Below are 27,508 nucleotides of genomic sequence, written 5' to 3'. Positions count from 1 at the left end.
AGAGCAGGGGGCTGGGGGCCAGGACTCCTGGGTTCTGTCCGTGGCTCTGGGGAGGGAGTCTAGGGGGCCAGGACTCCTGGGTTCTATCCCCAGCTCGGGGAGGGGGTTTAGGGGTCCAGGAGCCAGGACTCCTGGATTCTATCCCCGGCTCTGGGAGGGGGAGGGAATCCGGGAGCCAGGACTCCTGGGTTCTGTCCCTGGCTCTGGGGAAGGAGTCTAGGGGGCCAGGTGTCACGGAGTGTGGGGGAGTCAGGGCCCTGCACCCCTCTTCCTGAGATTCACTGTGACTCTCAACCAGCCAGTAAAGCAGAAGGTTTATTTAAGGACAGGAACACAGTCTCAAGCAGAGCGTGTAGGTACGACCAGACCCCCTCAATTAGGTCCCTCTGGGAGGTTCAGGGAGCTTAGACCCCAGCTTGGGGTTCCCTGCGTTGCACCACCCAGCCCAAACAGAAACTAAACCAAAACTCCTCCTGCTGCTCCTCTCCTTTGTTCAGTCTCCCGGGCAGAAGGTGTTAATTCTCCCCACCCCCTCCTGGCTCAGGTTACAGCTCAGGTAGCTTCCTTCAAGGGAAGTCCCACATCCCCACTGCAATCCCCCTGCAACATTCCCAGGTCAAATCTGCCCCGCTCCCTGCTCCGTCACATCTCTCCCCCCTTCGAGACTGAACTGAGCGGGGTCACTCTGCCCAGTGACCTGGGGAAGTTCAGGGCTCCCTCTCCGGGACAATGCGTCCGCTATCAGGTTGTCACGTCCCTTCAACATGGACCACGTCCATGTCATAATCCTGCAGGAGCAGGCTCCATCTCAGGAGCTTGGCGTTGGCTCCTTTCATCTGGTGCAGCCAAGTCAGGGGAGAGTGGTCGGTGTGCACGGTGAAGTGTCGCCCAAAGAGATATGGCTCTAGTTTCTTGAGGGCCCACACCATGGCCAGGCATTCCTTCTCGATGTCCGCGTGGTTCTGCTCCCGGGGTAGCAACTTCTTGCTCAGGTACACGATGGGGTGTCTCTCCCCCTTTTCATCCTCCTGCATTAACACCGCCCCCAGTCCCGTGTCTGAGGCGTCGGTGAACACCATAAAGGGCTTGTCAAAGTCTGGGTTTGCCAGAACTGGGCCACTGACCAGAGCCTCCTTCAGCGCCCGGAGAGCCTCCTGGCACTCCTCGGTCCAGACCACCTTGTCTGGCTTCCCCTTCTTGCACAGCTCAGTGATGGGGGCGGCTATGGCGCTAAAGTGGGGCACGAACCTTCGATAGTACCCCGCCATCCCAATAAAGGCTTGGACCTGCTTTTTGGTTTGAGGAGCGGGCCAGTCTCTGATCACCTCCACTTTGGCTGGTTCCGGCTTTAGGCAGCTGCTCCCCACCCGGTGGCCTAGGTAGGATACCTCAGCCATCCCCACCTTGCACTTCTCCGGTTTTACGGTCAGCCCAGCCTCCTGGAGTCGGTCCAGCACTTGTCTAACCTGGGACATGTGGTCCTCCCAGGTCTGGCTAAAGACGCAGATGTCATCGATATACGCCACGGCAAAACTCTCCATCCCCCTCAGTAGCTGATCCACCAGGCGCTGGAAGGTGGCCGGTGCTCCCTTGAGTCCGAAGGGCAGGGTCAGGAACTCATAGAGCCCCAGAGGGGTGATAAAGGCCGATTTCAGCCTGGCATCTGCATCCAGCGGCACTTGCCAATAGCCCTTTGTAAGATCCATGGTGGTAAGGTACCGAGCACCTCCCAGCTTGTCTAGGAGCTCGTCCGGCCTGGGCATGGGGTAGGCATCGGCTACAGTGATGGCATTGAGCTTCCGATAGTCCACACAGAACCGGATCGACCCGTCCTTTTTGGGGACCAGCACCACCGGCGAGGCCCAAGGGCTGGAAGACGGCTGGATCACCCCCAAAGCCAGCATGTCATTGACCTCTCTTTCCAGGTCCTGAGCAGTTTTCCCTGTGACTCGGAAGGGGGAGCATTTTATAGGCGGGTGCGATCCTGTCTGCACCCGGTGGACAGTCAGATTAGTGCGTCCAGGCTGGTTGGAAAACAGCTGTTGGTACAGATGCAGCACCCCTCCGATCTCAGCTCGCTGGGCCGGGGTTAGCCGATCAGAGAGGGGAATTGCTTCCAGGGGGAAGCCAGCTCTTGTCCCAGGGAATAGATCTACTAAAGGGTCATCTCCCTGCCCCTCCCAATGTTCACACACGGCCAACACCACATTCCCCCTGTCATAATATGGCTTCATCATATTCACATGGTACACCCGGCGGTGGTGTGCCCGGTTCGACAGCTCCACCACATAGTTTACCTCGTTTAGTTGCTTGACAACCTTGAAGGGCCCTTCCCAGGCGGCCTGGAGTTTGTTTTTCCTCACGGGGATGAGGACCATCACCTGATCCCCAGTGGCGAAGGCGCGGGCCCGTGCTGTGCGGTCATACCAGACCTTCTGCTTCCTCTGGGCTCTGGCCAGACTCTCCCTGGCCAGGTCCATGAGCTCGGCAAGTCGTTCCCGGAAGGTCAGGACATACTCCACCACCGACTCTCCATCAGGAGTGGCCTTCCCCTCCCATTCGTCTCTCATCAGGTCCAGGGGCCCCCTTACCTGCCTTCCATATAACAGTTCGAAAGGCGAAAACCCGGTAGACTCCTGGGGTACCTCCCTGTACGCAAACAGCAGGTGAGGTAAGTACTTGTCCCAGTCCTGCGGGTGCTGATTCATAAATGTTTTCAGCATCATTTTTAGCGTCCCATTGAACCTCTCCACCAGCCCGTTGGATTGGGGGTGATATGCTGAGGCCCAGTTGTGCCGGACCCCACATCTCTCCCACAAGCACCGGAGTAGGGCCGACATGAAGTTGGACCCTTGGTCCGTCAAGACTTCCTTGGGGAACCCCACTTGGCTGAAAATGGTCAGCAGCGCATCTGCCACAGTGTTTGCTTCGATGGACGATAAGGGCACTGCCTCGGGGTAGCGGGTGGCGAAATCTACCACCACCAGGACGTATTTCTTCCCAGACCGGGTCGTCTTGCTGAGAGGTCCCACTATGTCCATGGCCACCTTCTGGAAAGGCTCCTCTATGATGGGCAAAGGTCTCAACGCTGCTTTTCCCTTGTCCCGGGCCGTCCCCACCCGCTGGCAGGGGTCACAGGATCGGCAGTACTGCCGGACGTTGGTGAAGACCCCGGGCCAGTAAAAGTTCTGTAGCAGCCTCTGCCTGGTTCGCCGGATCCCCTGGTGCCCTGCGAGAGGGATGTCATGGGCCAGGTACAGTAGCTTGTGGCGAAACTTCTGGGGAACCACCAGCTGCCTCCTGATCCCCCACGACTCCACTTCCCCTGGGGGAGCCCACTCTCGGTACAGGAACCCCTTCTCCCACAGGAACCTCTCCTTGCATCCTCTCCTCATGGTCTGTACCACACTGAGGTCAGCCAGGCCCCTTAGCTTCCGCAGGGAGGGGTCCTTCTGCAACTCGGCCTGGAACTCGGCGGCTGGGGAAGGGATGGGGACCTGCTCCCTCTCGTCGGCTGGGTCGGGAGCCCCAGCCACCCCGAGCCTTGTCCTTGGGTGTTCCCTCCCTACCCGGGTAGGGTTCGGTGCCTCCGGTGTGACATCCTTCCCAAGGTTAGGGCGTAGTGCCCCTCGCCGGCTCTGGCTACGGGTCACGACTAAGGCGGTCTGGGGGCTGCTTGGCCAGTCCTCTAGGTCCCCCCCCATCAACACCTCAGTGGGCAAATGGTGGTGCACTCCCACATCCTTGGGGCCCTCCTTGGCCCCCCATTTCAGGTGTACCCTTGCTACGGGAACCTTGAATGGGGTCCCGCCCACCCCGGTCAGGGTCAGGAAGGTGTTGGGCACCACCCGATCTGGGGCCACCACCTCGGGCCGGGCCAGTGTCACCTCTGCGCCCGTGTCCCAGTATCCATAAACTTTCTTCCCATCCACCTCCAGGGGAACAAGGCACTCGCTCCGCAGGGACAGCCCCGCGCCCACCCTGTAAACGGAGAACTTTGAATCCGGAGCATCTGGCCCCCCAGAGAAGCTGGCCTGGGGCCCTTCTCTCTCTTGAGCAGTTGATAAGCTGCCAGCTCCTCTTGCGTGAGAAGCCTGCCCCTCGTTCGTCTGGGCCTCTACCAAGTTAACCCAGTGCGGGTTCGGTCTGCTCAGTCTGTCCTTGAGCTTGGGGCACTGGGCCCGAACGTGGCCTCTTCGGCCGCAGTAATAGCAGCTCATGTCCCGTGGGTCCCCTCGAGCCGGTCGGTTGTCCCTGACGCTGGGCATTCCCCGTGGGAGGGGATTCCCCATATTCCCCCTTTGGGAGGTCCCAGGGTGACTCTCTCTCTGCATCGCGGCGGGCCTGTTCCTTTGGGGCTCCTCCCTGCCACCCCCTGACCGGCTCTTTACAAACTCATCGACCAGCCGCCCTGCGTGTCGCGGGTTCTCTGGCTTTCTGTCCACCAACCACAGCCTCAGGTCGGATGGGCACCGCTCATACAGTTGCTCCAGTACCAGCAGTTTAACCAGGTCCTCCTTCGTCTGGGCCCCACCAGCCCACTTGCTGGCGTATCTTTCCATGCGGACGGCTAGTTGCAGATAAGAGATCTCAGGGGTTTTATCCTGACTCCGGAACCTTTCCCGGTACATCTCAGGAGTCAGCCCAAACTCACGTAGCAGGGCCTTTTTGAATAGTTCGTAGTCCCCTTTCTCTGCCTCTCCCAGTTGGCGGTACAATGCCACGGATTTGGGGTCCAGTAAGGGGGTAAGGACCCGGAGTCTGTCCGCGGGATCAACCCGGTGCAGCTCGCAGGCCATCTCAAAGGCATCCAGGAAGTCATCCATGTCCTCCCCCTCCTTGCGTGGGGCCAGGATGCACTTATCAAAGCTCCGTGCAGTCCTGGGTCCCCCCTCACTCACCGCAGCCGGGGGTTCGCTGCCCCTCAGTCTCGCCAGTTCCAGTTCATGCTGACGCTGTCTCTCATTCTCCTCCCGTTCATGCTGTCTCTGTCGTTCACGATCCTCCAGCTCTCTCAGTTTTAGCTCTTTCTCCCATTCCAGCCAATTCCGCTCCACAGATGCCGAACGTTGCCGGGAGGATCCTCTGCTGGCCGGCGAGCTTCGCCGGGAGGATCCCCTGCTGGCGCCCTCGGTATTTGCTGGGCTCCTCCCCACCCTTCCCCTAGGCATAGGAAGGAGGGGTCTCGGGAAGCCCTCAGCAGCCGGCTGACCACTCCCAGCTGGGACAGACACTGGTGCCTGCGCTGCATTTGCCAGGCTGCTTCCCTGAGACACAGGGATCAGTTCATTCGCGCGATCTTCCGCCTCCAGCCGGGCAATGAGCTGTTCTTTGGTGAACCTCCCAATGCGCAGCCCCCTCTGCTTGCACAGCTCCACCAGGTCGCTCTTAAGCCGCTTGGCATACATCTTCCTGCTGGCCACTCACTCTTCAGCACGCCTGGTCCCCGTCAATCCCCCTTCGTTTTACTGCTCCCCAGTCACTTACTGCAGGAAGCGCCGTCCACGGGGTGCAGTAGATCCCACCGCTGCCACCAGTTGTCACGGAGTGTGGGGGAGTCAGGGCCCTGCACCCCTCTGCCTGAGATTCACTGTGACTCTCAACCAGCCAGTAGAGCAGAAGGTTTATTTAAGGACAGGAACACAGTCTCAAGCAGAGCGTGTAGGTACGACCAGACCCCCTCAATTAGGTCCCTCTGGGAGGTTCAGGGAGCTTAGACCCCAGCTTGGGGTTCCCTGCGTTGCACCACCCAGCCCAAACAGAAACTAAACCAAAACTCCTCCTGCTGCTCCTCTCCTTTGTTCAGTCTCCCGGGCAGAAGGTGTTAATTCTCCCCACCCCCTCCTGGCTCAGGTTACAGCTCAGGTAGCTTCCTTCAAGGGAAGTCCCACATCCCCACTGCAATCCCCCTGCAACATTCCCAGGTCAAATCTGCCCCGCTCCCTGCTCCGTCACACCAGGACTCCTGGGTTCTATCCCCAGCTCGGGGAGGGGGAGGGAGTCCAGGGGGCCGGGAGCCAGGACTCCTGGGTTCTATCCCTGGCTCGGGGAGGGGGAGGGAGTCCAGGGGGCCGGGAGCCAGGACTCCTGGGTTCTATCCCCGGCTCGGGGAGGGAATGCAGGGGGCCAGGAGCCAGGACTCCTGGGTTCTATCCCCGGCTCTGGGAGGGGGAGGGGGTGTAGGGGGCCAGGACTCCTGCTTTGATTCTGGCACTTTGTTATAAGCCATGGCTGCAGCAGCTGTGAGGTGACAGGGCCCGATCCTGTGTCCCTTCCTGGCAGCAGCCTTTGCTCAGGGGTCTGCTGGGACCCCACTGCCGGAGCCCCCCTCCCCGCTCCCGGGCTGGAGGCTGGGGCCGGTTTCCCACCAGCCCATCCATCTCACATTGTCTCTGGGCAGGGGAGGGGGCGCAGCCCCGAGCCGCCCCAGCTCCCGTAATCCCATTACAGCCTCACGGCCCGAGCCGCCAGCCCGTCTTCGCCACATCACGGCAACGGGGGCTGGTATGTGGGTGCAGGTGGCGGGGCCGCGGCCGGGGAATGACAGGCGTGGCCCAGACAATGGGAGCAGCGTCCCGGCGGAGGAATAGCTGGCATGCCGATCCCGTCGCCCTGGGAGCCAGCCCCACAGCCCAGCCCACGCTCTGGCCCCCCGCGGCGCCTTGTGGTGCTGGGTGGCCCCACACCCCCGTGCTGCAGGGAGACAGGCAGACTCCCAGCTGGACGCTGCTTGGCCTGGCAAAGCTGGTGCCCACAGGCCGGAGCACGAGCCTTCAGCTGAGCCCAACCGGAGCTGGCTCCTCCGCCCAGCCCTAGAGCTGGCACTGCTGAGCGGGATGACTGGGGGGTGCAGCTCGCTGGGGCTGTCCCTGGTGAGAGGAGCAGCTGGAAACGCTTGTACAGCTCCTAGCACCTTCCTGAGCAGGGCCCCCGGCGCTGCCCCTGCACAGAACGAACGCAGCCTGCACGGCCCCGTCAGAGCACACGCGCTGGCCACACCAGGGTCCCTCAGACCCGGCAGCTCTGCACCAGGGTCGGTGCTTTACAGCCATGGTGCCTGGGGGGGACTGTTACCGAGTGTGCGAGCCCATCCCCACCCTTGTGTGGCCACAGTCCAAGCGGGGCAGAGGGGCCTTCCCCGGACAGGAGCAGCCAGCGGGAGTGGCCGAGTGCATTCACACTGGTCAGCCTGGCCCCCTTTAGCTAGTCCAGTGTTCTTCAAGCCAGGCCACGGCTCAGCGAGGCCCCAGTTCTCAAGGGCACCGGTCAGTCACGAACTGGGCGGATGTGCACTATGGTGGGGCTGGACCCGGGCGCGGCCCTGCTGGGCCAGACAGCACACGCTGCATCATCTCACGGGCCTGGTCTGCACGCCCCAGAGCAGAGGAGCCCACCTCGGCCCTGGCCCGGCAGGTGCTGCGATGCGCTCGGGAGCCATGGATGGAGGTTACACCCCAGCCCCATTCACAGGTATCCGCCCAAACCTCCTCCCCAGGGACCCGCCTCTTGCCAGCTGGGGCTGTGCGTGCGGTGGAAATGGCCTGCCCAGCTCTGCGTCCTGGCTCCGACCCTGCCACGGGGTCCCGGCATGGCCACACCAGCACCGGACCTTTCTTTCTGGTGGGGAATTTCTCCTGTCAGACTCCGAGCTCTTTGGAGCAGGCCCTGGGCAGCACCCAGCCCGGCGGGGCCCAATCTGGCTGTGGCCTTAGGTACTGCCACCGCTCTGTAAATGATTATTTGTCTTCCCGTAGCGTCTGGGGGGCCCGGCTGAGCTCAGGGGCCCCATCGCGCCGTGAGTTGCCCAGACACGGAGTGAGATGCGGTCCCTGCCTCCAGCCAGGAAGGAGCGTTAGCCCCGGCACGGAGGAGCTGAGGCCCAGGGCGATGAGCTCGTTTGCCTAACATCACCCACAGGGCAGTAGCATGGCCGAGGACTTACCCGGTGTCCTGGGCCCCAAGCACTAGATCGTCCCTCCCCGTCTGCAGCTGCTTCGGATGCCCGAAACACGGTTAGGGTCAGGGGCCTTAAACATGCCATTAGGTTGACTTTGTCTCTGGCAAATCAAATCCTCAGCAAGCATTCGGGGCCCTGTTTGCAGCAGTGCCCTGTCCAGGCTGGCGGGGATGCTAATGCTGCGAGCTTCCCTCCAGCAGTGCCCTAGGAGCGCCCGCTGTAGGAAGTGGATGGAAAGGGAGGAATTGTTGATGATTTGCTGCCACCTTCTGGTGCTGGGAGCTTGGTGCCTTAAAGCTCAGCATGCCCCAGATGCTCTGCTCCACCTCACGTCTGCCTGCCAAGGCTGGAAGGTGCTTGGGGGTGGGGGGAGAGTCAGCATTTTAACCCCCAGTTCTAATCATCTGAAAGCTGTTCCTGTGAGGAAATATAAGACACACAGAGTGAGTCACTCATAGAGAACCCAGCCTGGAGTCCTGACTCCCAGCCCCCTGCTCTAACCACTAGACCCCACTCCCCTCCCAGAGCAGGGCACAGAACCCAGGAGTCCTGGTGCCCAGCCCTGCCCTCACTCTAACCACTAGACCCCACTCTCCTCCCAGAGCTGGGAAGAGAACCAGGAGTCCTGGTTCCCAGCCCCCTGCTCTAACCACTAGACCCCACTCCCCTCCCAGAGCAGGGCACAGAACCCAGGAGTCCTGGTGCCCAGCCCTGCCCCCGCTCTAACCACTAGACCCCACTCCCCTCCCAGAGCAGGGCACAGAACCCAGGAGTCCTGGTGCCCAGCCCTGCCCCCGCTCTAACCACTAGACCCCACTCCCCTCCCAGAGCAAGGCACAGAACCCAGGCGTCCTGGTGCCCAGCCCTGCCCCCGCTCTAACCACTAGACCCCACTCCCCTCCCAGAGCAGGGCACAGGACCCAGGCATCCTGGTGCCCAGCCCTGCCCCCGCTCTAACCACTAGACCCCACTCCCCTCCCAGAGCAAGGCACAGAACCCAGGCGTCCTGGTGCCCAGCCCTGCCCCCGCTCTAACCACTAGACCCCACTCCCCTCCCAGAGCAGGGCACAGGACTCAGGCGTCCTGGTGCCCAGCCCTGCCCCCGCTCTAACCACTAGACCCCACTCCCCTCCCAGAGCAGGGCACAGGACCCAGGCGTCCTGGTGCCCAGCCCAGCCCCCGCTCTAACCACTAGACCCCACTCCCCTCCCAGAGCAGGGCACAGGACCCAGGCTGGACTCTGAGTTCCCCACTAAGGGAGGTCAGGATCCAGCCCCTGTTACTCCCTCCTGAGGGCCTGCTTGGGGGTAAACTGATTCCCCAGGTGGCCACTTCCTGGTTAATTGGCAAATGAGCCCCTGGAGCTGGGTGACCGGAGGGTGGTTAGGGGGCCTGCTCCCAGGGAGAAGCTGCTTCGAAAGGCCTGGCTCTCCTAGGCCTAGTCTATGCTTAAAGACGAGGTGGGTAGAGGCCCTGGTGTAGCTCCAGCCAGGCAGGTGGAAGAATTTCGATCGCTGCTCAGAGCGGTGGGCTGCCTACGTGGATGGAAACCCCCTTTTGCCACGACAGGAAGCAGCGGTGCTGCAGCGGTCGTGCCCATAGCGTGGCCGTGGCCGTGGCAAGAAGGTGCTGTGCCCCGAGGAGCAGGGGGCCAGGACGGTGCACACCTAGGGAGAGGAGATTCCTGCAAGGAGAACGCCAGGGAGGCCTGTTCCCAGCGAAGGGCGCTTGCTTGCAAACAGTGGCAGGGCGCCCAGGCTGGCAGGAGCCTGGAGTCCAGGGAAGGGAGCTGAGCTGAGCAGACCCTGCTGGCGAAGGGCCAGGGACTGACTGTCTCCCTGCCAGGATGAAGGTCTTTGGTCGTTGGCCATTTCCTGTTTGTGAAGGAGACACACACACACACACACACACCCCCGCCCCAAAAGGGGATGCGCTTCGACACCTGAAAACCTGCATGGACTTGTTCCTTCCCTGGGTGGAGGGAAGCCAAGGTCGGGCTTCGGTGGTGCCCTGCCTGGCCGCAAGGGGGTGATCTGGGACAGCCGGCACTGCCAGACCCCTGTTGCAGCCCACCCCGGCCACTGCCATATACTGTACCCCAAAGCACTCGGGAGATGTAACGCACGATCAACGCAGGGTCTCGCCTCACGGCCCGCTCGCTGGGCCCGCAGGGCTCACGCAGCCCAGCTCTGTTCAGCTGAACATCCACTTTGACAAAACCAAAGGTGGCAGGTGCCGGGAACTGGGGCTTTCAGAGAAACGTCACCTGCCGGGAGCCTGGAGAGCCAACGCCGTCATCCTACCACCAGCCCAGCTCCCACCGTGGCCGTGACCGAGACGCAGCAAAGGGGGCTCATGCGTCTCCTCCCCTAGGAAACCAACCCCCTGCTGTCTGCCCCCTCCCCTTGCCCTTCGCCAAGCCCGTGGGCCAAAGCCATGGCCTTCCATGGAGTTAGCGCAGCTGGGCAACGCGACGGGACCCCACTACCAGCCTGCCGGAAGGCCCAGTCCACCCAAAGCCTAACGCTGGTAGCTGGGCCTGTGCCAGTGATGCGGGGTGGGGCTGGGGGACTAACGAACGCCCCATTGCTCTCAGGGGAGGGGGGTTCCCTGCTGGTTTGGTGGGAGCAGTGGGGCGCTGAGCACTCTGGAACAGGCTTTGCACCTTGTGGAGCAGTTTGCACCTGGGTAAAGTGTGTGTCGGGGGGGGGGAGCTGCCCCAGGGAAGGCCATCCTGGCCTCCTCCTGAACCGCCACTGCCCAGCTCCCCGGCTCTGTGCCGGCTAACGCTGTCGCTGGGGAGCCTTCGCCGGAGCGCGGCCAACACGGAGTAACTTTACACCCGCTGGGGATCTGGCCCCATTGGCACCAAGGGAGCGAGTGATTTACACCAGCCCTGGAGTTTTGGCCCTAAACGCATGTGTGTGTGCCAGGTGTGTGTGTGTGTGAGGTGAGCCAGGTGTGTGTGCCAGGTGTGTGTGAGGTGAGCCAGGTGTGTGTGTGTGTGAGGTGAGCCAGGTGTGTGTGTGTGAGGTGTGCCAGGTGTGTGTGCCAGGTGTGTGTGTGTGTGTGAGGTGTGCCAGGTGTGTGTGTGTGTGAGGTGAGCCAGGTGTGTGTGCCAGGTGTGTGTGTGTGTGTGAGGTGTGCCAGGTGTGTGTGTGTGTGAGGTGTGCCAGGTGTGTTTGCCAGGTGTGTGTCTGACCACTCCTCACAATCCCCCCCCCCCGCAGTGACCCCGAGTTTGGAGCCAGACCCCCCCGCTGTCCTGCTGCCTGGCCTGGCCCCAGGGCTCCCGGGTGGCCCTGACCCCGGCCCGACGCCAGGTGCCGGCGGGGGTAGCGGCTGTGCTGACATCCCACAGTGCGGGGGGGGGCTCAGCTCGCACGTGTCCCTGGGCCCGGCTGGGGCGGAGCTGCCGGGGTGGGGGAGCATGAAGTGCCCGGCCGGGGTTGAATGACAGGGGGTGGGAAGGCACCAGGCGGCGCTGGGCGGGGCGGGGGGAGGAGGCGGTAGCGGCCCCCCCCCACACACTCCCCGGCCAGGCGGCTCCCAGGCAGGCTCGTGCTGACCATGCTCCCGCACCCTCCGGCCGCCCCCCTCCTGCTCCTCCTCCTGCTGGGGTGCGGGGCGCGGGAGGAGAGCGGGCCGCAGCTGGAGACCCTGGTGAGGGGGGGCGCGCCGGAACGGGGTGCGGGGGGGGGAGACGGGGGGGACCCCGGCGCCAGAGCTGTGACCCCCCCTTGCGCTCGCCCCGCAGGTGGCGCCCCCCGAGGACTGCGCGGCGCGCTCGGCGCTGGGGGACACGGTGGAGATTCACTACACGGTAAGGGGGGGGGCGGGGGGAGCCGCCGGACACGTCAGCACGGGCGGCTCCTTCCGCCCGGGGCGGGGCCAGGCCGGGGCGGCTCCCACCTGGCCCGCACGTGCGCCCGGGGGGGGGCGGCGCTGAGCCCCAGACGTGGCGGTGCCCGGGGGTGAGGGGGAGACTGGGCCCCCTCCGGCTGGGGCAGTGAGCGGCTCCCGGGGCGGGGCGGGGGAGTGCCCCTGAGTCTCTGGGGCATAGGAATGGCAGGGGGGCAGTGCCCCCTGTGGGGGGGACGGGACAGTGCCCCGGGGGGGGGGAGATTGGGGACAGTGCCCCCTGTGTCGGGGGTCCTGCAGTCGTGTCCCCCTCCCAGCAGCGGCACAGGGCAGAACTCTGGCCCTTCTGCCCCCTTTGCCCTTCACCCGGCTTTGTTCCCACGTCTGCCCCCCGCCCTGCTGTGCCCGCTCGCCCCCGCTGCCCACCCTGGGGAGGCCTAGGGTCGGGGCCGGCGTCCCCATGGCAGGGCCCTTTGCGCGTCTGTCGGCGGTGGCGCAGCAGGCGCTCCCTCGCCCCAGGGCCCCGCGCCCGAGCTGGCCCTGGTCTGGCGGCAGGGTGCCCGCGCTGGGGGTTACCCGCGTGTGTCCAATGTCCCCCCACAGGGCAGCTTGGAGGATGGGCGGATCATCGACACCTCGCTCTCGCGGGACCCCCTGCAGGTGGAGCTGGGTAAAAAACAGGTGATCCCTGGTACGTGAGCCTGGGCCCCAATGTGGGGAGGAGGCTGGGCTGGGCCTCCAGAGATCTGGGCTCTCTGCCATTGGCTGCGTGCGTGCCCTTGGCCGTCACTTAACCCCCCACCTCCCCGGCAAGTGGGGGGGCTGCTCTCAGTCAGGGCCTGTTCAGCGCCTGGTGCGACAGGGGCCTCTAGGTACTACTGACATACTAACTGCAGTGGAAGGTGCAGGTCTCTGTTGGCGTCGGCTGGAAGGATCAGGTGCCCCACGGGCCCCCTGCACTGCTCCGAATCCGGCTGCCCCTGGAACGCACCGACATGTTCCCCTGCCTGTCCTCTCTGCAGTGACGGTCTGTGAAGGGGCCACCGCCCCTTGCCGGTGTTTGTGTGACAGAACCTCCCCTCCCACGTCCAGCCCTTGCAGATGTTCCGCCGGGTCGGGGTGTGGGGGAGTATTAGGAATTCCTCGGCTTGGCCCGGGCTCCGATTGGGAGGCTTCTCTCGTAACCCTGCTGAATGATCAGACCCGTCCAGATCCCTGGCTCCCACTTCCTAGGCACCCCGGCCCGCGCTGTCCCTGCCTCACTGGGGCCGCCTTCAGCAGCTTAGCCCCCCTGGTGCCGTGAGCCTGCCAGAGCTCAGCGGGGCCGGGGGCTCGGAAGGGAGACCTCCTGCGACAGGGGGTGGGGAGAAGAGCAATCCCAAAGAGGCCCCGTCACCCAGGAGGGTAGGAACCCTTTCAGAGAATCCCCCTGATTTGTGTCTCTTCTTCTGTGGTTTTTCCCTCCTCCCAGGCTTGGAGCAAAGCTTGCTAGACATGTGCGTTGGGTAAGTGAGGCCCTGGCTTGCTAGCGAGAGCAGTGATGGTGTGGCTGGGGAAAGGCATCCTGGCTCCGTGCTCTCGGCCAAAGCAGTAGACAAGCTGGGGGGCCTCAGCGCTCCCCTTCCGCTCCGGGATGGGGCTTCCCACGGGGCTGGATCAGTGGAGTGGGCAGGGGGCTGGAGACGCAAACATGGTAAAAATCAGGTCAGAGCCTAGGCAGGGGGCCAGTCCTTCGCTGTACCTGCATTTTCTCTCCAGGAAGCTGGGCCTGGGTCCCGGTGTGTGCTCATCTCCAGGAGCAGGAAGGGGGCTCTCTGCCTGCCCTCTGGGCTGGGCTGCCCACTGGGGGCAGGGGCGAGGCGCTCTCTGCCTGCCCTCTGGGCTGGGCTGCCCACTGGGGGCAGGGGCGAGGCGCTCTCTGCCTGCCCTCTGGGCTGGGCTGCCCACTGGGGGCAGGGGCGAGGCGCTCTCTGCCTGCCCTCTGGGCTGGGCTGCCCACTGGGGGCAGGGGCGAGGCGCTCTCTGCCTGCCCTCTGGGCTGGGCTGCCCACTGGGGGCAGGGGCGAGGCGCTCTCTGCCTGCCCTCTGGGCTGGGCTGCCCACTGGGGGCAGGGGCGAGGCGCTCTCTGCCTGCCCTCTGGGCTGGGCTGCCCACTGGGGGCAGGGGCGAGGCGCTCTCTGCCTGCCCTCTGGGCTGGGCTGCCCACTGGGGGCAGGGGCGAGGCGCTCTCTGCCCGCCCTCTGGGCTGGGCTGCCCACTGGGGGCAGGGGCGAGGCGCTCTCTGCCTGCCCTCTGGGCTGGGCTGCCCACTGGGGGCAGGGGCGAGGCGCTCCCTTCCTGCGGACTGGTTTCTGCAGGCAGGTGCAGGTGGTTGGGCCTGCAAGCACTTGGAGATGCGCATGCAGCCCTGATACTAGCCCACCCAGGGCTGGATGCGAAACCACGCAGGAAGCTGCTCTCGGTCACTGAGCCAGTGCCCCAACCACCTGCCGCTGGACGTGCTGCCTTGGAGAGGAGGCCCTAATGCATTCTCGTTATTTTAACGCCTCCAGGCCCTTCTCCTTGGACACGGGCTGGTACCCTCAGCATCCTGCCCCCAGCCCAGCTCTATCGCTTACATTCTACCCATGTACAATTGCAGTTTGATTCGGCATTAGGCACTTCTTGTCCTGAACTGTGATGGAGTTGTGCTGGGTGGCTGCGGTGCTCCACCCCAGCAGTGGTCGCACTTCCCTGGTGGATGGGGTGCCTTGGGCAGGGGATGCTGCGTGCGAACGGCAGGGCTGTGGCTATGCTGCCAAAGGGCAGAAGGTTGGGCCCTTGCTCTGATGTGCCTCTCCCTCTGCCTGGCAGGGAGAAGCGGAGGGTGATCATCCCGCCTCAGCTGGCTTACGGCAAGCGAGGATCCCCGCCTGCTGTCCCAGGTAACTGCCGCCTCCGTGTCTGCCCAGCCTGGCTGGACGTGGGATCTTCCTTAATCGGCCTGAGTCTCAGAGCCAAGCCCTGGTGCCCCCACCCCAGGGCAGAGAGCACTAGGCTGCTGTTAGGTCTCCCCCAGCCCTCTGGTTACCCAGCAACACCTGCTACAGATTCTGCTCCCTGGTGAATTCAGTGCCAGGCTGACAGACAGCCCCGGAGCTGGACGCTGTGGCCCACCAGGACCGAGGGAGCTTGGGCTCTGTAGCCCCTTCAGTCCTTGGCCTGCCTGGAGAGGCTGCCAGAGCTGACGTGGCAGGGCTGGGACTCCCCAGAGCTGCAGCTGCCTCTGGTTTGCTCTGGGCAGGGCAGCGTGCGGGTGCCCTGCTCTGGGGGGGCAGTGCTGTCTGGTGCCCTCCCATGAGCTTGGGCAGTGAGCACATGCCCTGTGCCAGCTGTGTCAGGAGCACTCCCACCTCTGCGGCGTGTGTGGGGGGCCCAGCTCAGCCATGCCCCCTCTCTCCCCAGCGGACGCTGTGCTGCAGTTCGACGTGGAGCTGGTTGGCCTCTCCCGGGCCAGCTACTGGCAGAAGGTGACGAATGACGTGCTGCCCCTGCTCTGCATCGGGCTGATCCCGGCTCTGCTGGGCCTGATTGGCTACCACCTCTACCACAAGGCCAGCAGCTCCCGGGGGGCCAAGAAGAGGCTCAAGGAGGAGAAGAGAAACAAGGCCAAAAAGAAATAAACGTCCTCTCCCCACAGTATCAGCACCTGCTCCGTGGCTGCTTTTGTCAGGGTCCCTGGGGAAGAGGGCCTGGGGGAAGCCCTTTGCTCCCCTCCGAAGGGGGCCGGAGCAGCAGGACTGGCTTGAACCTGGCCAAGCCAGCTGACAGGGCAGGAGAGTGAAGGCATCTCGCTCACAGTGGCCGCCTGCCGGCCCTTTCCCAGGATCAGGCAATCCCAGCGCCGTGCTTCCCTGGGGCAGGGCCTGGCCTGGAGGCTGCAGCGCTGCACCAGGGCTACCAGCCTGCCTTGGAACGCGGGGGTAGAGCCCTGTGCCTGGATGCCCCTCGGCTCCCCTACACTCCCCTGTCAGGCGTCACCACTGCGATCATTACAACCCTTTAATGGCAGCTTCCTATGGGCACGGAGTGGGACAGCACCGCCGGGGAAGCGCTCGCCGCTCCTCACGCCCGACTCTCCCAGCCACGCGCGCCAGGCACAAGCTGCCGCAGCTGGCAGAGCGCAGTTCCCAGCATGCCCCGGGCGGGGCGGCTCACAGGATGTGTGGCACCTCGTGGGCAGCCTCGATGACGTTGTGAAGGGGCGGTTTTCGGTGGGCTCTGCCTGCGGGCCCGGGCGCACGGGGCTTGGGGTTGAGGATGAGCAGTGGGTTGAGCCGGCTGAGCACCTCGTCGCTCACCGAGATCCCGTCCAGGTATTGCTTGAGGAGCAAGCGCAGCTTCTGGTTCTCCTGGCGCAGCACTGCCTTCTCCCGCTCCAGAGCCAGCTGCTCCAGCTTCACCTTGTTGTACCTTTGCCAGAAGTGCTCCAGGCCCAGGTAATCCTGCATCAGCTGCACTTGGAAGGACAGAGGAGAGCTTGAGGGGGGGCTCCCACAATGCACCCATCTGGTTCTGCTTGTCCCCTCAATTAAAGAGCGCTTGGTTCTCAGCAACCTTCTCCCCAGCCGCCCAGTGCGGCACACGCTCCACCAGCTATGCCAGCCTGCCTCTAGGCACCCCCAGCGTCTGGGTCCCTGCCCTCCTTCCAGCACCCCGGTTTCACCCCTTACCTGGGCCAGCTGCTCCCCAGGCTTCTCCAGGGAGACTTGCTCCAGCTCCTCCTGCTCCTCCCTGCTCAGCGAGGAGGCGTAGAACGGCAGCACCTTCTCCTCCTCGGTCTCCAGCTTCCGACACATCTCGGCCAGCCGCAGGGTGAGCTCTGCCTGCGGGGCAAGCGAGGCCTTAGCGGGCCGCTTGGGGACAGCTCGGCGAGCAGTGTGCTCTGGACGCTTTTCCTGGGGGGTGCTGGATTGTGTTGACAACGCAGGGGGACGGCAGGAGAAGTGTCTCCCTGGGGCCAGGAAGGGATGATGGGTTTGGGGGAAGCGAGTCTCCCACCAGCCAGGCTGCATGGCTGGGACTTCTCTCTGCTGCCTCTCCTGGACAGGGGCAGCGGTGAGCTGCATTTGGCCAGTGCTACTCCAGGCATGCATGGGAGAGCAGGTCCCCATGGGCGGGGCAGAGGCCTCTCCTGCAGGGTTAGGGGAACTCTGGCCTTTACCTTTTCGAGGACGCCCCTTAGCTTCTTCAGGGCAGTGCTGCTCTCCAGGGTGAGCTTGGCCAGGTTGCTCCTGGCCTTGGCCCTGGCCTGGTTCATCTGGCTCTTGAGTTTCTGCAGCTGCTTGAGCACAACCTCCTTCTCCTCATGCACGCGCCGGTTCTGCTCCTCGGCCTCCCGCATGTGTGCCGCGATCTTGCCTTTCAGGATGCCAATGGAGTCCTGGCAGGGAAATGGCGCCCGGAGCAGTCAGTGAGTTGTTCAGCGCACCGGGAACCCCACGGCCCCCCAAGAAGGCCTGTTTCCTACAGCCAGGGCTTGGGGTGGGGCAGCCTCACTGACCTGAATTTTCTGCAGCTTCTTCATCTGCATCTCAATCTCCTTGGAGCTCTTCTCATCCTTCAGCTTGAGGGCCTCGAATGCAATCTTCCGGTCCTCTGTTGCCTCGGTGTAGTTCTTCAGCGCCTGCTGGAACCGCTTCCACAGCTCCTCCACTGTGCCCTCCAGCTGCACACGCAGATAGTGCTTCTCCTCCAGGTTCTGGGGGGGAGACATGTTAGCCCCTCACCCACTCTGAGCCACCAGCCATGCCTGCAGAGCCCACCCCAAGGGCTGGAACCCAAACCCCAGGAGGGAAGCTCCCTCCCTCCAGTCCCACTGGGACTGGGCAGCCCCCTAAGCTGGCAGTGGGGAGAGGACCTTGTGGTAGAGATGGACTCTTGCCCATAGCCTGTGCCTTAGCAAGCCCTGCACACATAGGAGTGAGGGGGAGGGGCTCCTCACCAGAGTCCGCCACCAGCTGCTGGCTGAAGAACCAGAGGAAGGCTGGTGTCACCAAGCCCCTCCCCTGCCCCAGGCTGGCACGGAGCAGCCTCGGCCCAGACCTTGTTCTTGACGTCGTCCCTGGTGCTCTGGAAGTCCAGCTTGGCCTCGTACTCGCTCTCACTGAAGCTCTGCTCCAGGGCCAGCAGCACATCCCGCAGGTAGCGGCTCTCCTTGTCATGGTGCTCGATGATCATCCCCCTGGGGAAGCCGCAGGTGAACTGCCAGGGCTGAGCCAGCGTGGCCCGCGGAGGGGACGGGAGAGCGGCTGATGGCTGCCCAGAGAGCTCTGGGGAGCTGCTCCACAGGGGACTAGACCTGGGACGCAGCACAAGAGCCTCATGGCCAGGGATGAGGGCTCGTGGCCCTGGGGCACCATCAAGCTGCCTCCTCATCCCTGTGTTCATCACCTGCCTGTCTGTGCCCTCCCCCAAAGCGGGCGATCCTCCCCCCCCCCCCCCCCGGTACCTTTCTGTCTCAAACTCCTTCTTCAGGGCCTCCCGCTCGGTGTTGTAATCCTCATCCAGGTACCTCAGGCGGCACCGCTGGAGCTGCAGCAACTGGTCGATGTTGTGCAGGTGGCTGCACAGGGCATGAGTGTACTGTGCCTCGGCCTCGGACAGGTCCCTGGCCAGCGACTGTGTGGATGACCGAGAACACTCAGGCACTGCAGCGCCGGCCCCAGAGCCTCCGAGCGCTGTTACCCCAGCAAGCTCAGCGGCAGCGAGGGCTGCAGGGCGCATGGAACCCTGGTTTGAGCACGTTTGCCCCCCTGCAGCACTTCCTCTCCTTGGGGGGCATTGCTAGCCACTCTTCCAGCCCTGTTCATGGACCCACAGAGCTACGCACCCCTCCCAGCTCACCCAGCTGGGACCCCCACTGCTTACCCGGATGACACTGTCCTTGCAGTCCACCACCCGCTCAAAGGTCTGGCTCAGGATCTCAATGTCCTTGCGCAGTTCTCTGGCCTTGACTTCCCGCAGCACCGTGCGCCACTGCAGGTTGATTTTATTCATGTTGAGGGCGCTGTTGTGCTCCTCCTTCGCCAGCTTGTCCTGCGGGGTGGGTCACAAGGTTACACTGGCCGGGTGGGAGCACATCCCAACCACCTACCGGTATCTAACCCGCTCAAGTGGAACCTGCAGCCCCAAGCACTGCGCAAGCTCCAGATACTCCGCCAGCTCCCAGCAGCGTGCGACAGAAGGACTGACGGGGACGCCCATCACGTACCGCACTGGTTCAGCATTACGAGGGGAGAGCCTGGTGCAGTCTAGGCAGAGAGCCCGGCTCACGCGGGAGAACGAGGCCCCGGAACGACAGCTCCCTTGGGGGGGACGTTTCAGAAGCAAAATTATAGGTTTCGATTGTTGGCCCAAAAGTCGACATTTTCTGTCGAATGCCCCCACCCTCCCCAAGCCATTTTCCTGCCCAGCTCCAGGTTCCAGATCGGCTCCCAGCGCCCAGGGGGCAATTCGCAGGGGGCACTAAACGGGCCCTGGAGCGGGGCACCCCGCCCCGCCTGCGCCCCGGGCCTCGCCTTCAGGAACTGGGTGAGCATGTCCTCCTTCTTCTTGCTCAGCTCCTCCTCCGCCAGCATCTTCTGCTGCATCAGCAGCAACCGCTCCTCCTCGCTCAGCGCGGCCGCCTTGCGCCCCTTCCTCGGCATGGCTGGGGGGAGCCGGGTCAGACGCTGCCCAGGGGCGCCCCCCACCCTGCACAGGGTCCCTGCTCAGAACCCTCCTCCCCGGCAGATGGCCCCCTCCCCCCTACGGGCCCCCTACCTCCATGAGCCCCTCCCCCCATGGGCCCTCTGCCCCCTGCCCCCACGGGCCCCCTGCCCCCACGGGCCCCCTGCCCCCATGGGCCCTCTGCCCCTCCCCCCACGGGCCCTCTGCCCCTCCCCCCACGGGCCCTCTGCCCCTCCCCCCACGGGCCCCCTGCCCCCATGAGCCCCTCCCCCCATGGGCCCCCTCCCCCCACGGGCCCCCCAGGGGCCCTCTGCCCCCTCCCCCCACGGGCCCCCTGCCCCCATGAGCCCCTCCCCCCATGGGCACCCCAGGGGCCCTCTGCCCCCTCCCCCCCCAGGGGCCCCCTTCCCCCCATGGGCCCCTCCCCCCTGCAGGTGGCCCCCTCCCCCCAGGCTGCCCCCACGGGCCCTCGGCACCCCCCGCCCCCGGTACCTCTTGATCCTCCCCCCTGCAGCAAGTCGCGTCCCTCTGTCTCCTAGCAACAGCCGCTTCCGTTGGAGGGGCGGCCCCTGCGGCCCGGGCGCTGACGAGCGGTCGCTCTGGGAAAGAGGGAGGCCCCGGGCGGGAGTGAGCGACCCCTGCGCCTGGAGGACCCGCCGGCCCGGCGACCGCCGTGAGGTTGGGGAGGGGTTAGTGGGGAGGGGGAAGGGGATTGCAGGAGAGGGGTTAGTGGGGGGAGGGGGGAGGGGGAAGGGGATTGCAGTGAGGGGGAGGGGTTAGTGGGGGGGGGAAGGGGATTGCAGGGGAGGGGTTAGTGGGAGGAGGGGGAAGGGGATTGCAGGAGAGGGGTTAGTGGGGGGGAGGGGGTTGGGGAAGGGGATTGCAGTGAGGGGGAGGGGTTAGTGGGGGGAGGGGGAAGGGGATTGCAGTGAGGGGGAGGGGTTAGTGGGGGGAGGGGGAAGGGGATTGCAGTGAGGGGGAGGGGTTAGTGGGGGGAGGGGGAAGGGGATTGCAGTGAGGGGGAGGGGTTAGTGGGGGGAGGGGGAAGGGGATTGCAGTGAGGGGGAGGGGTTAGTGGGGGGAGGGGGAAGGGGATTGCAGTGAGGGGGAGGGGTTAGTGGGGGGAGGGGGTTGGGGAAGGGGATTGCAGTGAGGGGGAGGGGTTAGTGGGGGGGAGGGGGAAGGGGATTGCAGGAGAGGGGTTAGTGGGGGGAGGGGGAAGGGGATTGCAGTGAGGGGGAGGGGTTAGTGGGGGGAGGGGGAAGGGGATTGCAGGAGAGGGGTTAGTGGGGGGAGGGGGAAGGGGATTGCAGTGAGGGGGAGGGGTTAGTGGGGGGGAGGGGGAAGGGGATTGCAGGAGAGGGGTTAGTGGGGGGAGGGGGAAGGGGATTGCAGGAGAGGGGGAGGGGTTAGTGTGGGGAGGGGGTTGGGGAAGGGGATTGCAGGGGAGGGGGACGGGTTAGTGGGGGGGGGAAGGGGATTGCAGGGGAGGGGTTAGTGGGGGGAGGGGGTTGGGGAAGGGGATTGCAGTGAGGGGGAGGGGTTAGTGGGGGGAGGGGGAAGGGGATTGCAGTGAGGGGGAGGGGTTAGTGGGGGGAGGGGGAAGGGGATTGCAGTGAGGGGGAGGGGTTAGTGGGGGGAGGGGGAAGGGGATTGCAGGAGAGGGGTTAGTGGGGGGGAGGGGGTTGGGGAAGGGGATTGCAGTGAGGGGGAGGGGTTAGTGGGGGGAGGGGGAAGGGGATTGCAGTGAGGGGGAGGGGTTAGTGGGGGGGAGGGGGAAGGGGATTGCAGGAGAGGGGTTAGTGGGGGGAGGGGGAAGGGGATTGCAGGAGAGGGGGAGGGGTTAGTGTGGGGAGGGGGTTGGGGAAGGGGATTGCAGGGGAGGGGGACGGGTTAGTGGGGGGGGGAAGGGGATTGCAGGGGAGGGGTTAGTGGGAGGAGGGGGAAGGGGATTGCAGGAGAGGGGTTAGTGGGGGGGAGGGGGTTGGGGAAGGGGATTGCAGTGAGGGGGAGGGGTTAGTGGGGGGAGGGGGAAGGGGATTGCAGTGAGGGGGAGGGGTTAGTGGGGGGAGGGGGAAGGGGATTGCAGGAGAGGGGTTAGTGGGGGGGAGGGGGTTGGGGAAGGGGATTGCAGTGAGGGGGAGGGGTTAGTGGGGGGAGGGGGAAGGGGATTGCAGTGAGGGGGAGGGGTTAGTGGGGGGAGGGGGAAGGGGATTGCAGTGAGGGGGAGGGGTTAGTGGGGGGAGGGGGAAGGGGATTGCAGTGAGGGGGAGGGGTTAGTGGGGGGAGGGGGAAGGGGATTGCAGTGAGGGGGAGGGGTTAGTGGGGGGAGGGGAAGGGGATTGCAGTGAGGGGGAGGGGTTAGTGGGGGGGAGGGGGTTGGGGAAGGGGATTGCAGTGAGGGGGAGGGGTTAGTGGGGGGAGGGGGAAGGGGATTGCAGGAGAGGGGTTAGTGGGGGGAGGGGGAAGGGGATTGCAGTGAGGGGGAGGGGTTAGTGGGGGGAGGGGGAAGGGGATTGCAGGAGAGGGGTTAGTGGGGGGAGGGGGAAGGGGATTGCAGTGAGGGGGAGGGGTTAGTGGGGGGGAGGGGGAAGGGGATTGCAGGAGAGGGGTTAGTGGGGGGAGGGGGAAGGGGATTGCAGGAGAGGGGGAGGGGTTAGTGTGGGGAGGGGGTTGGGGAAGGGGATTGCAGGGGAGGGGGACGGGTTAGTGGGGGGAGGGGGTTGGGGAAGGGGATTGCAGTGAGGGGGAGGGGTTAGTGGGGGGAGGGGGAAGGGGATTGCAGTGAGGGGGAGGGGTTAGTGGGGGGAGGGGGAAGGGGATTGCAGTGAGGGAGAGGGGTTAGTGGGGGGAGGGGGAAGGGGATTGCAGTGAGGGGAAGGGGTTAGTGGGGGGGAGGGGGTTGGGGAAGGGGATTGCAGTGAGGGGGAGGGGTTAGTGGGGGGAGGGGGAAGGGGATTGCAGGAGAGGGGTTAGTGGGGGGAGGGGGAAGGGGATTGCAGTGAGGGGGAGGGGTTAGTGGGGGGAGGGGGAAGGGGATTGCAGGAGAGGGGTTAGTGGGGGGAGGGGGTTGGGGAAGGGGATTGCAGTGAGGGGGAGGGGTTAGTGGGGGGAGGGGGAAGGGGATTGCAGTGAGGGGGAGGGGTTAGTGGGGGGAGGGGGAAGGGGATTGCAGTGAGGGGGAGGGGTTAGTGGGGGGAGGGGGAAGGGGATTGCAGGAGAGGGGTTAGTGGGGGGGAGGGGGTTGGGGAAGGGGATTGCAGTGAGGGGGAGGGGTTAGTGGGGGGAGGGGGAAGGGGATTGCAGTGAGGGGGAGGGGTTAGTGGGGGGGAGGGGGAAGGGGATTGCAGGAGAGGGGTTAGTGGGGGGAGGGGGAAGGGGATTGCAGGAGAGGGGGAGGGGTTAGTGTGGGGAGGGGGTTGGGGAAGGGGATTGCAGGGGAGGGGGACGGGTTAGTGGGGGGGGGAAGGGGATTGCAGGGGAGGGGTTAGTGGGAGGAGGGGGAAGGGGATTGCAGGAGAGGGGTTAGTGGGGGGGAGGGGGTTGGGGAAGGGGATTGCAGTGAGGGGGAGGGGTTAGTGGGGGGAGGGGGAAGGGGATTGCAGTGAGGGGGAGGGGTTAGTGGGGGGAGGGGGAAGGGGATTGCAGGAGAGGGGTTAGTGGGGGGGAGGGGGTTGGGGAAGGGGATTGCAGTGAGGGGGAGGGGTTAGTGGGGGGAGGGGGAAGGGGATTGCAGTGAGGGGGAGGGGTTAGTGGGGGGAGGGGGAAGGGGATTGCAGTGAGGGGGAGGGGTTAGTGGGGGGAGGGGGAAGGGGATTGCAGTGAGGGGGAGGGGTTAGTGGGGGGAGGGGGAAGGGGATTGCAGTGAGGGGGAGGGGTTAGTGGGGGGGAGGGGGTTGGGGAAGGGGATTGCAGTGAGGGGGAGGGGTTAGTGGGGGGAGGGGGAAGGGGATTGCAGGAGAGGGGTTAGTGGGGGGAGGGGGAAGGGGATTGCAGGAGAGGGGTTAGTGGGGGGAGGGGGAAGGGGATTGCAGGAGAGGGGTTAGTGGGGGGAGGGGGAAGGGGATTGCAGTGAGGGGGAGGGGTTAGTGGGGGGGAGGGGGAAGGGGATTGCAGGAGAGGGGTTAGTGGGGGGAGGGGGAAGGGGATTGCAGGAGAGGGGGAGGGGTTAGTGTGGGGAGGGGGTTGGGGAAGGGGATTGCAGGGGAGGGGGACGGGTTAGTGGGGGGAGGGGGTTGGGGAAGGGGATTGCAGTGAGGGGGAGGGGTTAGTGGGGGGAGGGGGAAGGGGATTGCAGTGAGGGGGAGGGGTTAGTGGGGGGAGGGGGAAGGGGATTGCAGTGAGGGAGAGGGGTTAGTGGGGGGAGGGGGAAGGGGATTGCAGTGAGGGGAAGGGGTTAGTGGGGGGGAGGGGGTTGGGGAAGGGGATTGCAGTGAGGGGGAGGGGTTAGTGGGGGGAGGGGGAAGGGGATTGCAGGAGAGGGGTTAGTGGGGGGAGGGGGAAGGGGATTGCAGTGAGGGGGAGGGGTTAGTGGGGGGAGGGGGAAGGGGATTGCAGGAGAGGGGTTAGTGGGGGGAGGGGGAAGGGGATTGCAGTGAGGGGGAGGGGTTAGTGGGGGGGAGGGGGAAGGGGATTGCAGGAGAGGGGTTAGTGGGGGGAGGGGGTTGGGGAAGGGGATTGCAGTGAGGGGGAGGGGTTAGTGGGGGGAGGGGGAAGGGGATTGCAGTGAGGGGGAGGGGTTAGTGGGGGGAGGGGGAAGGGGATTGCAGTGAGGGGGAGGGGTTAGTGGGGGGAGGGGGAAGGGGATTGCAGTGAGGGGGAGGGGTTAGTGGGGGGAGGGGGAAGGGGATTGCAGGAGAGGGGTTAGTGGGGGGGAGGGGGTTGGGGAAGGGGATTGCAGTGAGGGGGACGGGTTAGTGGGGGGAGGGGGAAGGGGATTGCAGTGGGGGCGAGGGGGTTGGGGAAGGGGATTGCAGGGGAGGGGGACGGGTTAGTGGGGGGGGGAAGGGGATTGCAGGGGAGGGGTTAGTGGGAGGAGGGGGAAGGGGATTGCAGTGAGGGGGAGGGGTTAGTGGGGGGAGGGGGAAGGGGATTGCAGGAGAGGGGTTAGTGGGGGGGAGGGGGTTGGGGAAGGGGATTGCAGTGAGGGGGACGGGTTAGTGGGGGGAGGGGGAAGGGGATTGCAGTGGGGGCGAGGGGGTTGGGGAAGGGGATTGCAGGGGAGGGGGACGGGTTAGTGGGGGGAGGGGGAAGGGGATTGCAGGGGAGGGGTTAGTGGGAGGAGGGGGAAGGGGATTGCAGTGAGGGGGAGGGGTTAGTGGGGGGAGGGGGAAGGGGATTGCAGGAGAGGGGTTAGTGGGGGGGAGGGGGTTGGGGAAGGGGATTGCAGTGAGGGGGACGGGTTAGTGGGGGGAGGGGGAAGGGGATTGCAGTGAGGGGGACGGGTTAGTGGGGGGAGGGGGAAGGGGATTGCAGTGGGGGCGAGGGGGTTGGGGAAGGGGATTGCAGTGAGGGGGAGGGGTTAGTGGGGGGAGGGGGAAGGGGATTGCAGGAGAGGGGTTAGTGGGGGGGAGGGGGTTGGGGAAGGGGATTGCAGTGAGGGGGACGGGTTAGTGGGGCCCCTCTCCCACCTGTGAGCGTCCCTGCACCTGCAACCCTCCCCCCCCCCCCCCGCACACACTGTCCTGTCCAGCCCCCCTGGACATCCATCCCCCACCTGCCACTCCCCTCGCATGCTGCCAGCCTCTTCCTCTTTTTGGGTGGAGCCTGTTCCCATGGTGGCGCTGGGAGCCCTGGTACCAGCTGCTGCTGGACCCAGCCCAATGCCGAGCCCTGCAGAGCACAGCTCTGCGTCCCAGGCCCTGCCAGCTCCGCCATGGGCACAGAGGGATCCCGGACAGGGGAGACGCCAGCGGGGGCCAAGAACCCAAAAATATCAGTAGTGGCCAGTTCCAGAGCTCCCTGGTGGGAAGGCACCTGGGCTAGTGAGTCAGAGAAGGGAGCCAGGACTCCTGGGTTCTCTTCCCACGCTGTCCGGTGGTTAGAGCAGGGGCAGGAGCCAGGACTCCTGGGTTCTACTCAAGACTTGGCCATTGACTCACCATGTGACCTTGGGGGAGGCACATCCCCTCTCTGTGCTTCAATTTCCTCATCTGACCAACCCCCCAGGGCAGGTGAAGTTCAGTTCTGGAGTGGAGCCCCCCTTGGGTGGGGGGCTGGGGTTGATTCTTCTCGAACCCAGTTCTGGCCACAAGCCCAAGGGGGATCAGCGTAGAGGTGTCTCGAAGGGCCCCCCGCCATGCTCCCCCCCCCCACTACCCTGTCCCTGTCAAGTGGCTGCTTTGGCATTGCCCATGCAGAATGAAGGGGGGGGCTCATAGTGTTGGGGATGGGGGGGTGGAGGTTCAGGGCCCCAGGCTGTCCTGCAGCGGAGAGCCATGAAGCCCGGAGAGGGAGGTTTGAGGTCAGGACTCAGCTGTGTCAGTTATTAACAATACCGGTGACTGCCATTCCCTGGCCCTGCAAAGCGCTAGGAACCCAGTCAGACCCCTTCTGTGCTGAGCCCCCGGCAGGCGGAGCTGGAGCTGGTAAACCAGGTGTCAGGAATTCTCCTGCCAGGCCGCGAGTGGCCTTGAGTTCAGACTGGCTGGCTCCGGGGGGGAATGGGGCACAGGGTTTTGCCCTCTGGGGGCACCAGCTGGGCTCCAGCCCCAGGTCACGAGTGACCCAAAGTCATCCCTGCCCGGGGTGCGGAACGGGTTTGGGGGTCTTCGGTCAGTTCCCGCTTCCCATCACAGTCAGACCCTTCGTGATTAGTCACCTCATCTATTGCCCCCGCGGTAAAGGTCAGGCTGGGGAGACCAGGACGCTGGGGCGTGGGGCAGCTCTGCCCTTGGCCCCTCACCCCATCAATCTCCCTCCCAGGCTGGCTTGGTTCCTTGGTAGGAGGACACCTTGCCCCGGGGGTGGGGTAGCCATGTAAATGCACCTGCCCTGGGGAGGGGGGAATTGGGGTTATTCTTTCGCTATTGTTTTAATGTGGGGTGTTTTTTTGCAGCACTGTTGTCATGGTAACTGGTGTGGGTTTCATTACATGAAGAGAGGCCAAATCCTCTCCCTCCCTGCATCATTTTATGCCCTCGCCCCACCTGCCCCCCTTCCCCCATTTGGGGCAGGTCCAATTTGATCCGTTGCAGAGTCTGGGCCAGGAAGGGAGGAACCAAGAGTCGACCTGTCCCTGAGGTTGGGGGCACTTAGATCCCACGGCAGGCTCCTATCTCCCCATAACGCCCAGCCAGCGCAGCCAGCTCGCCTCCCAGAGCGTGGGGCTCAGAGCTTGCCCCCCTCCCCTCCATGGCTGTGCATGACAAGGCCTCGCTCTCCAGCCTATCTGCATTTCCTCCTGATGGGAAAAGCACCCGCAGGAAGCCGGAGTCCTGGAATTTCTGAGCCGTTCTGTGCAATCTCCGGACTTCCCCCGGCCGTTCCCCGGCTGCATGGCTCACTCAGCCCTCCCCTTCCTTTTCCCAGCTTGGGCGCTTGCCACCGGTCCCAGCCAGGGCTTGGGCCTCACGGGGGGAGAGGGGATTTGTGGAACAAATGGCCTGGACTGGCACAGGCAACTCCATCCCGATCTCTCCAGGGTCTGGCTTGGCCCAGGGCACCAGCGCCTCCTGCTGGGAGAGTCCAGGCCTGCAGCAGCTGCTGGATACAGGGGATTTGGGGTCTTCACAGAAGCCGCATCAGCCCCCGCCTCTTTTCTGATGCCCTATGGTCCCGAGCAGATGGGCAGCGGGGGCGAGACAGCAAACCAGGGCGTGCTGTCCCATGGCTGAGAAATAACCACCCCCCTCCTGCCTACTCCAGTCCCGGTCTCTTCCAGCAGGAGGCGCTGTACAGACAGGCTAGCCCGGTGCACTAGGTGCTGGGACGAGCCAGACCCTGATGTGTTCCAGGCCAGCAGCTCCCCTATCTAGAGC

At 64.7% G+C, this 27,508-nt stretch overlaps 3 protein-coding genes across 5 annotated transcripts; 1 reads left to right on the top strand and 2 right to left on the bottom strand.

Annotated features, from left to right (window-relative positions):
- Positions 1–302: 302 nt before the first annotated feature.
- On the bottom strand, positions 303–15,264 carry LOC135977009 (uncharacterized). Of its 2 annotated transcripts, none has more exons than XM_065575477.1 (2): positions 12,395–15,264; positions 303–8,374 (listed from the first exon to the last, which is right to left on the bottom strand). In XM_065575477.1, the coding sequence occupies exon 2, from the start codon at positions 5,406–5,408 to the stop codon at positions 750–752; it is 4,659 nt and encodes a 1,552-aa protein (XP_065431549.1). In that variant the 5' UTR covers positions 5,409–8,374; positions 12,395–15,264; the 3' UTR covers positions 303–749. The 2 variants fall into 2 exon arrangements, with proteins under 2 accessions (XP_065431549.1, XP_065431547.1); XM_065575475.1 differs by lacking the exon at positions 12,395–15,264 and adding an exon at positions 9,900–11,436.
- On the top strand, positions 11,463–15,500 carry LOC101950257 (FKBP prolyl isomerase 11). Of its 2 annotated transcripts, XM_005308412.5 has the most exons (6): positions 11,463–11,620; positions 11,715–11,780; positions 12,422–12,509; positions 13,290–13,323; positions 14,673–14,743; positions 15,264–15,500. In XM_005308412.5, exons 1-6 carry the CDS (start codon positions 11,528–11,530, stop codon positions 15,479–15,481), a joined length of 570 nt encoding a protein of 189 aa, XP_005308469.2. In that variant the 5' UTR covers positions 11,463–11,527; the 3' UTR covers positions 15,482–15,500. The 2 variants fall into 2 exon arrangements, with proteins under 2 accessions (XP_005308469.2, XP_065431551.1); XM_065575479.1 differs by lacking the exons at positions 11,463–11,620; positions 11,715–11,780 and adding an exon at positions 11,907–11,931.
- A 345-nt stretch (positions 15,501–15,845) lies between these two features.
- LOC101950558 (dynein regulatory complex subunit 2) lies at positions 15,846–20,182 on the bottom strand. The gene is made up of 9 exons (XM_065575478.1): positions 20,022–20,182; positions 19,379–19,553; positions 18,729–18,896; positions 18,310–18,479; positions 17,904–18,042; positions 17,362–17,559; positions 17,023–17,241; positions 16,532–16,684; positions 15,846–16,312 (listed from the first exon to the last, which is right to left on the bottom strand). Exons 2-9 carry the CDS (start codon positions 19,505–19,507, stop codon positions 16,013–16,015), a joined length of 1,476 nt encoding a protein of 491 aa, XP_065431550.1. The 5' UTR covers positions 19,508–19,553; positions 20,022–20,182; the 3' UTR covers positions 15,846–16,012.
- Positions 20,183–27,508: the final 7,326 nt, after the last annotated feature.

This window comes from Chrysemys picta, chromosome 22, assembly GCF_011386835.1.
Source record: "Chrysemys picta bellii isolate R12L10 chromosome 22, ASM1138683v2, whole genome shotgun sequence".
NCBI classification, from domain to species: domain Eukaryota; kingdom Metazoa; phylum Chordata; order Testudines; family Emydidae; genus Chrysemys; species Chrysemys picta.
The sequence above is the reverse complement of the archived record's forward strand: the minus strand, read 5'-3'. Positions and strand labels throughout refer to the sequence as shown.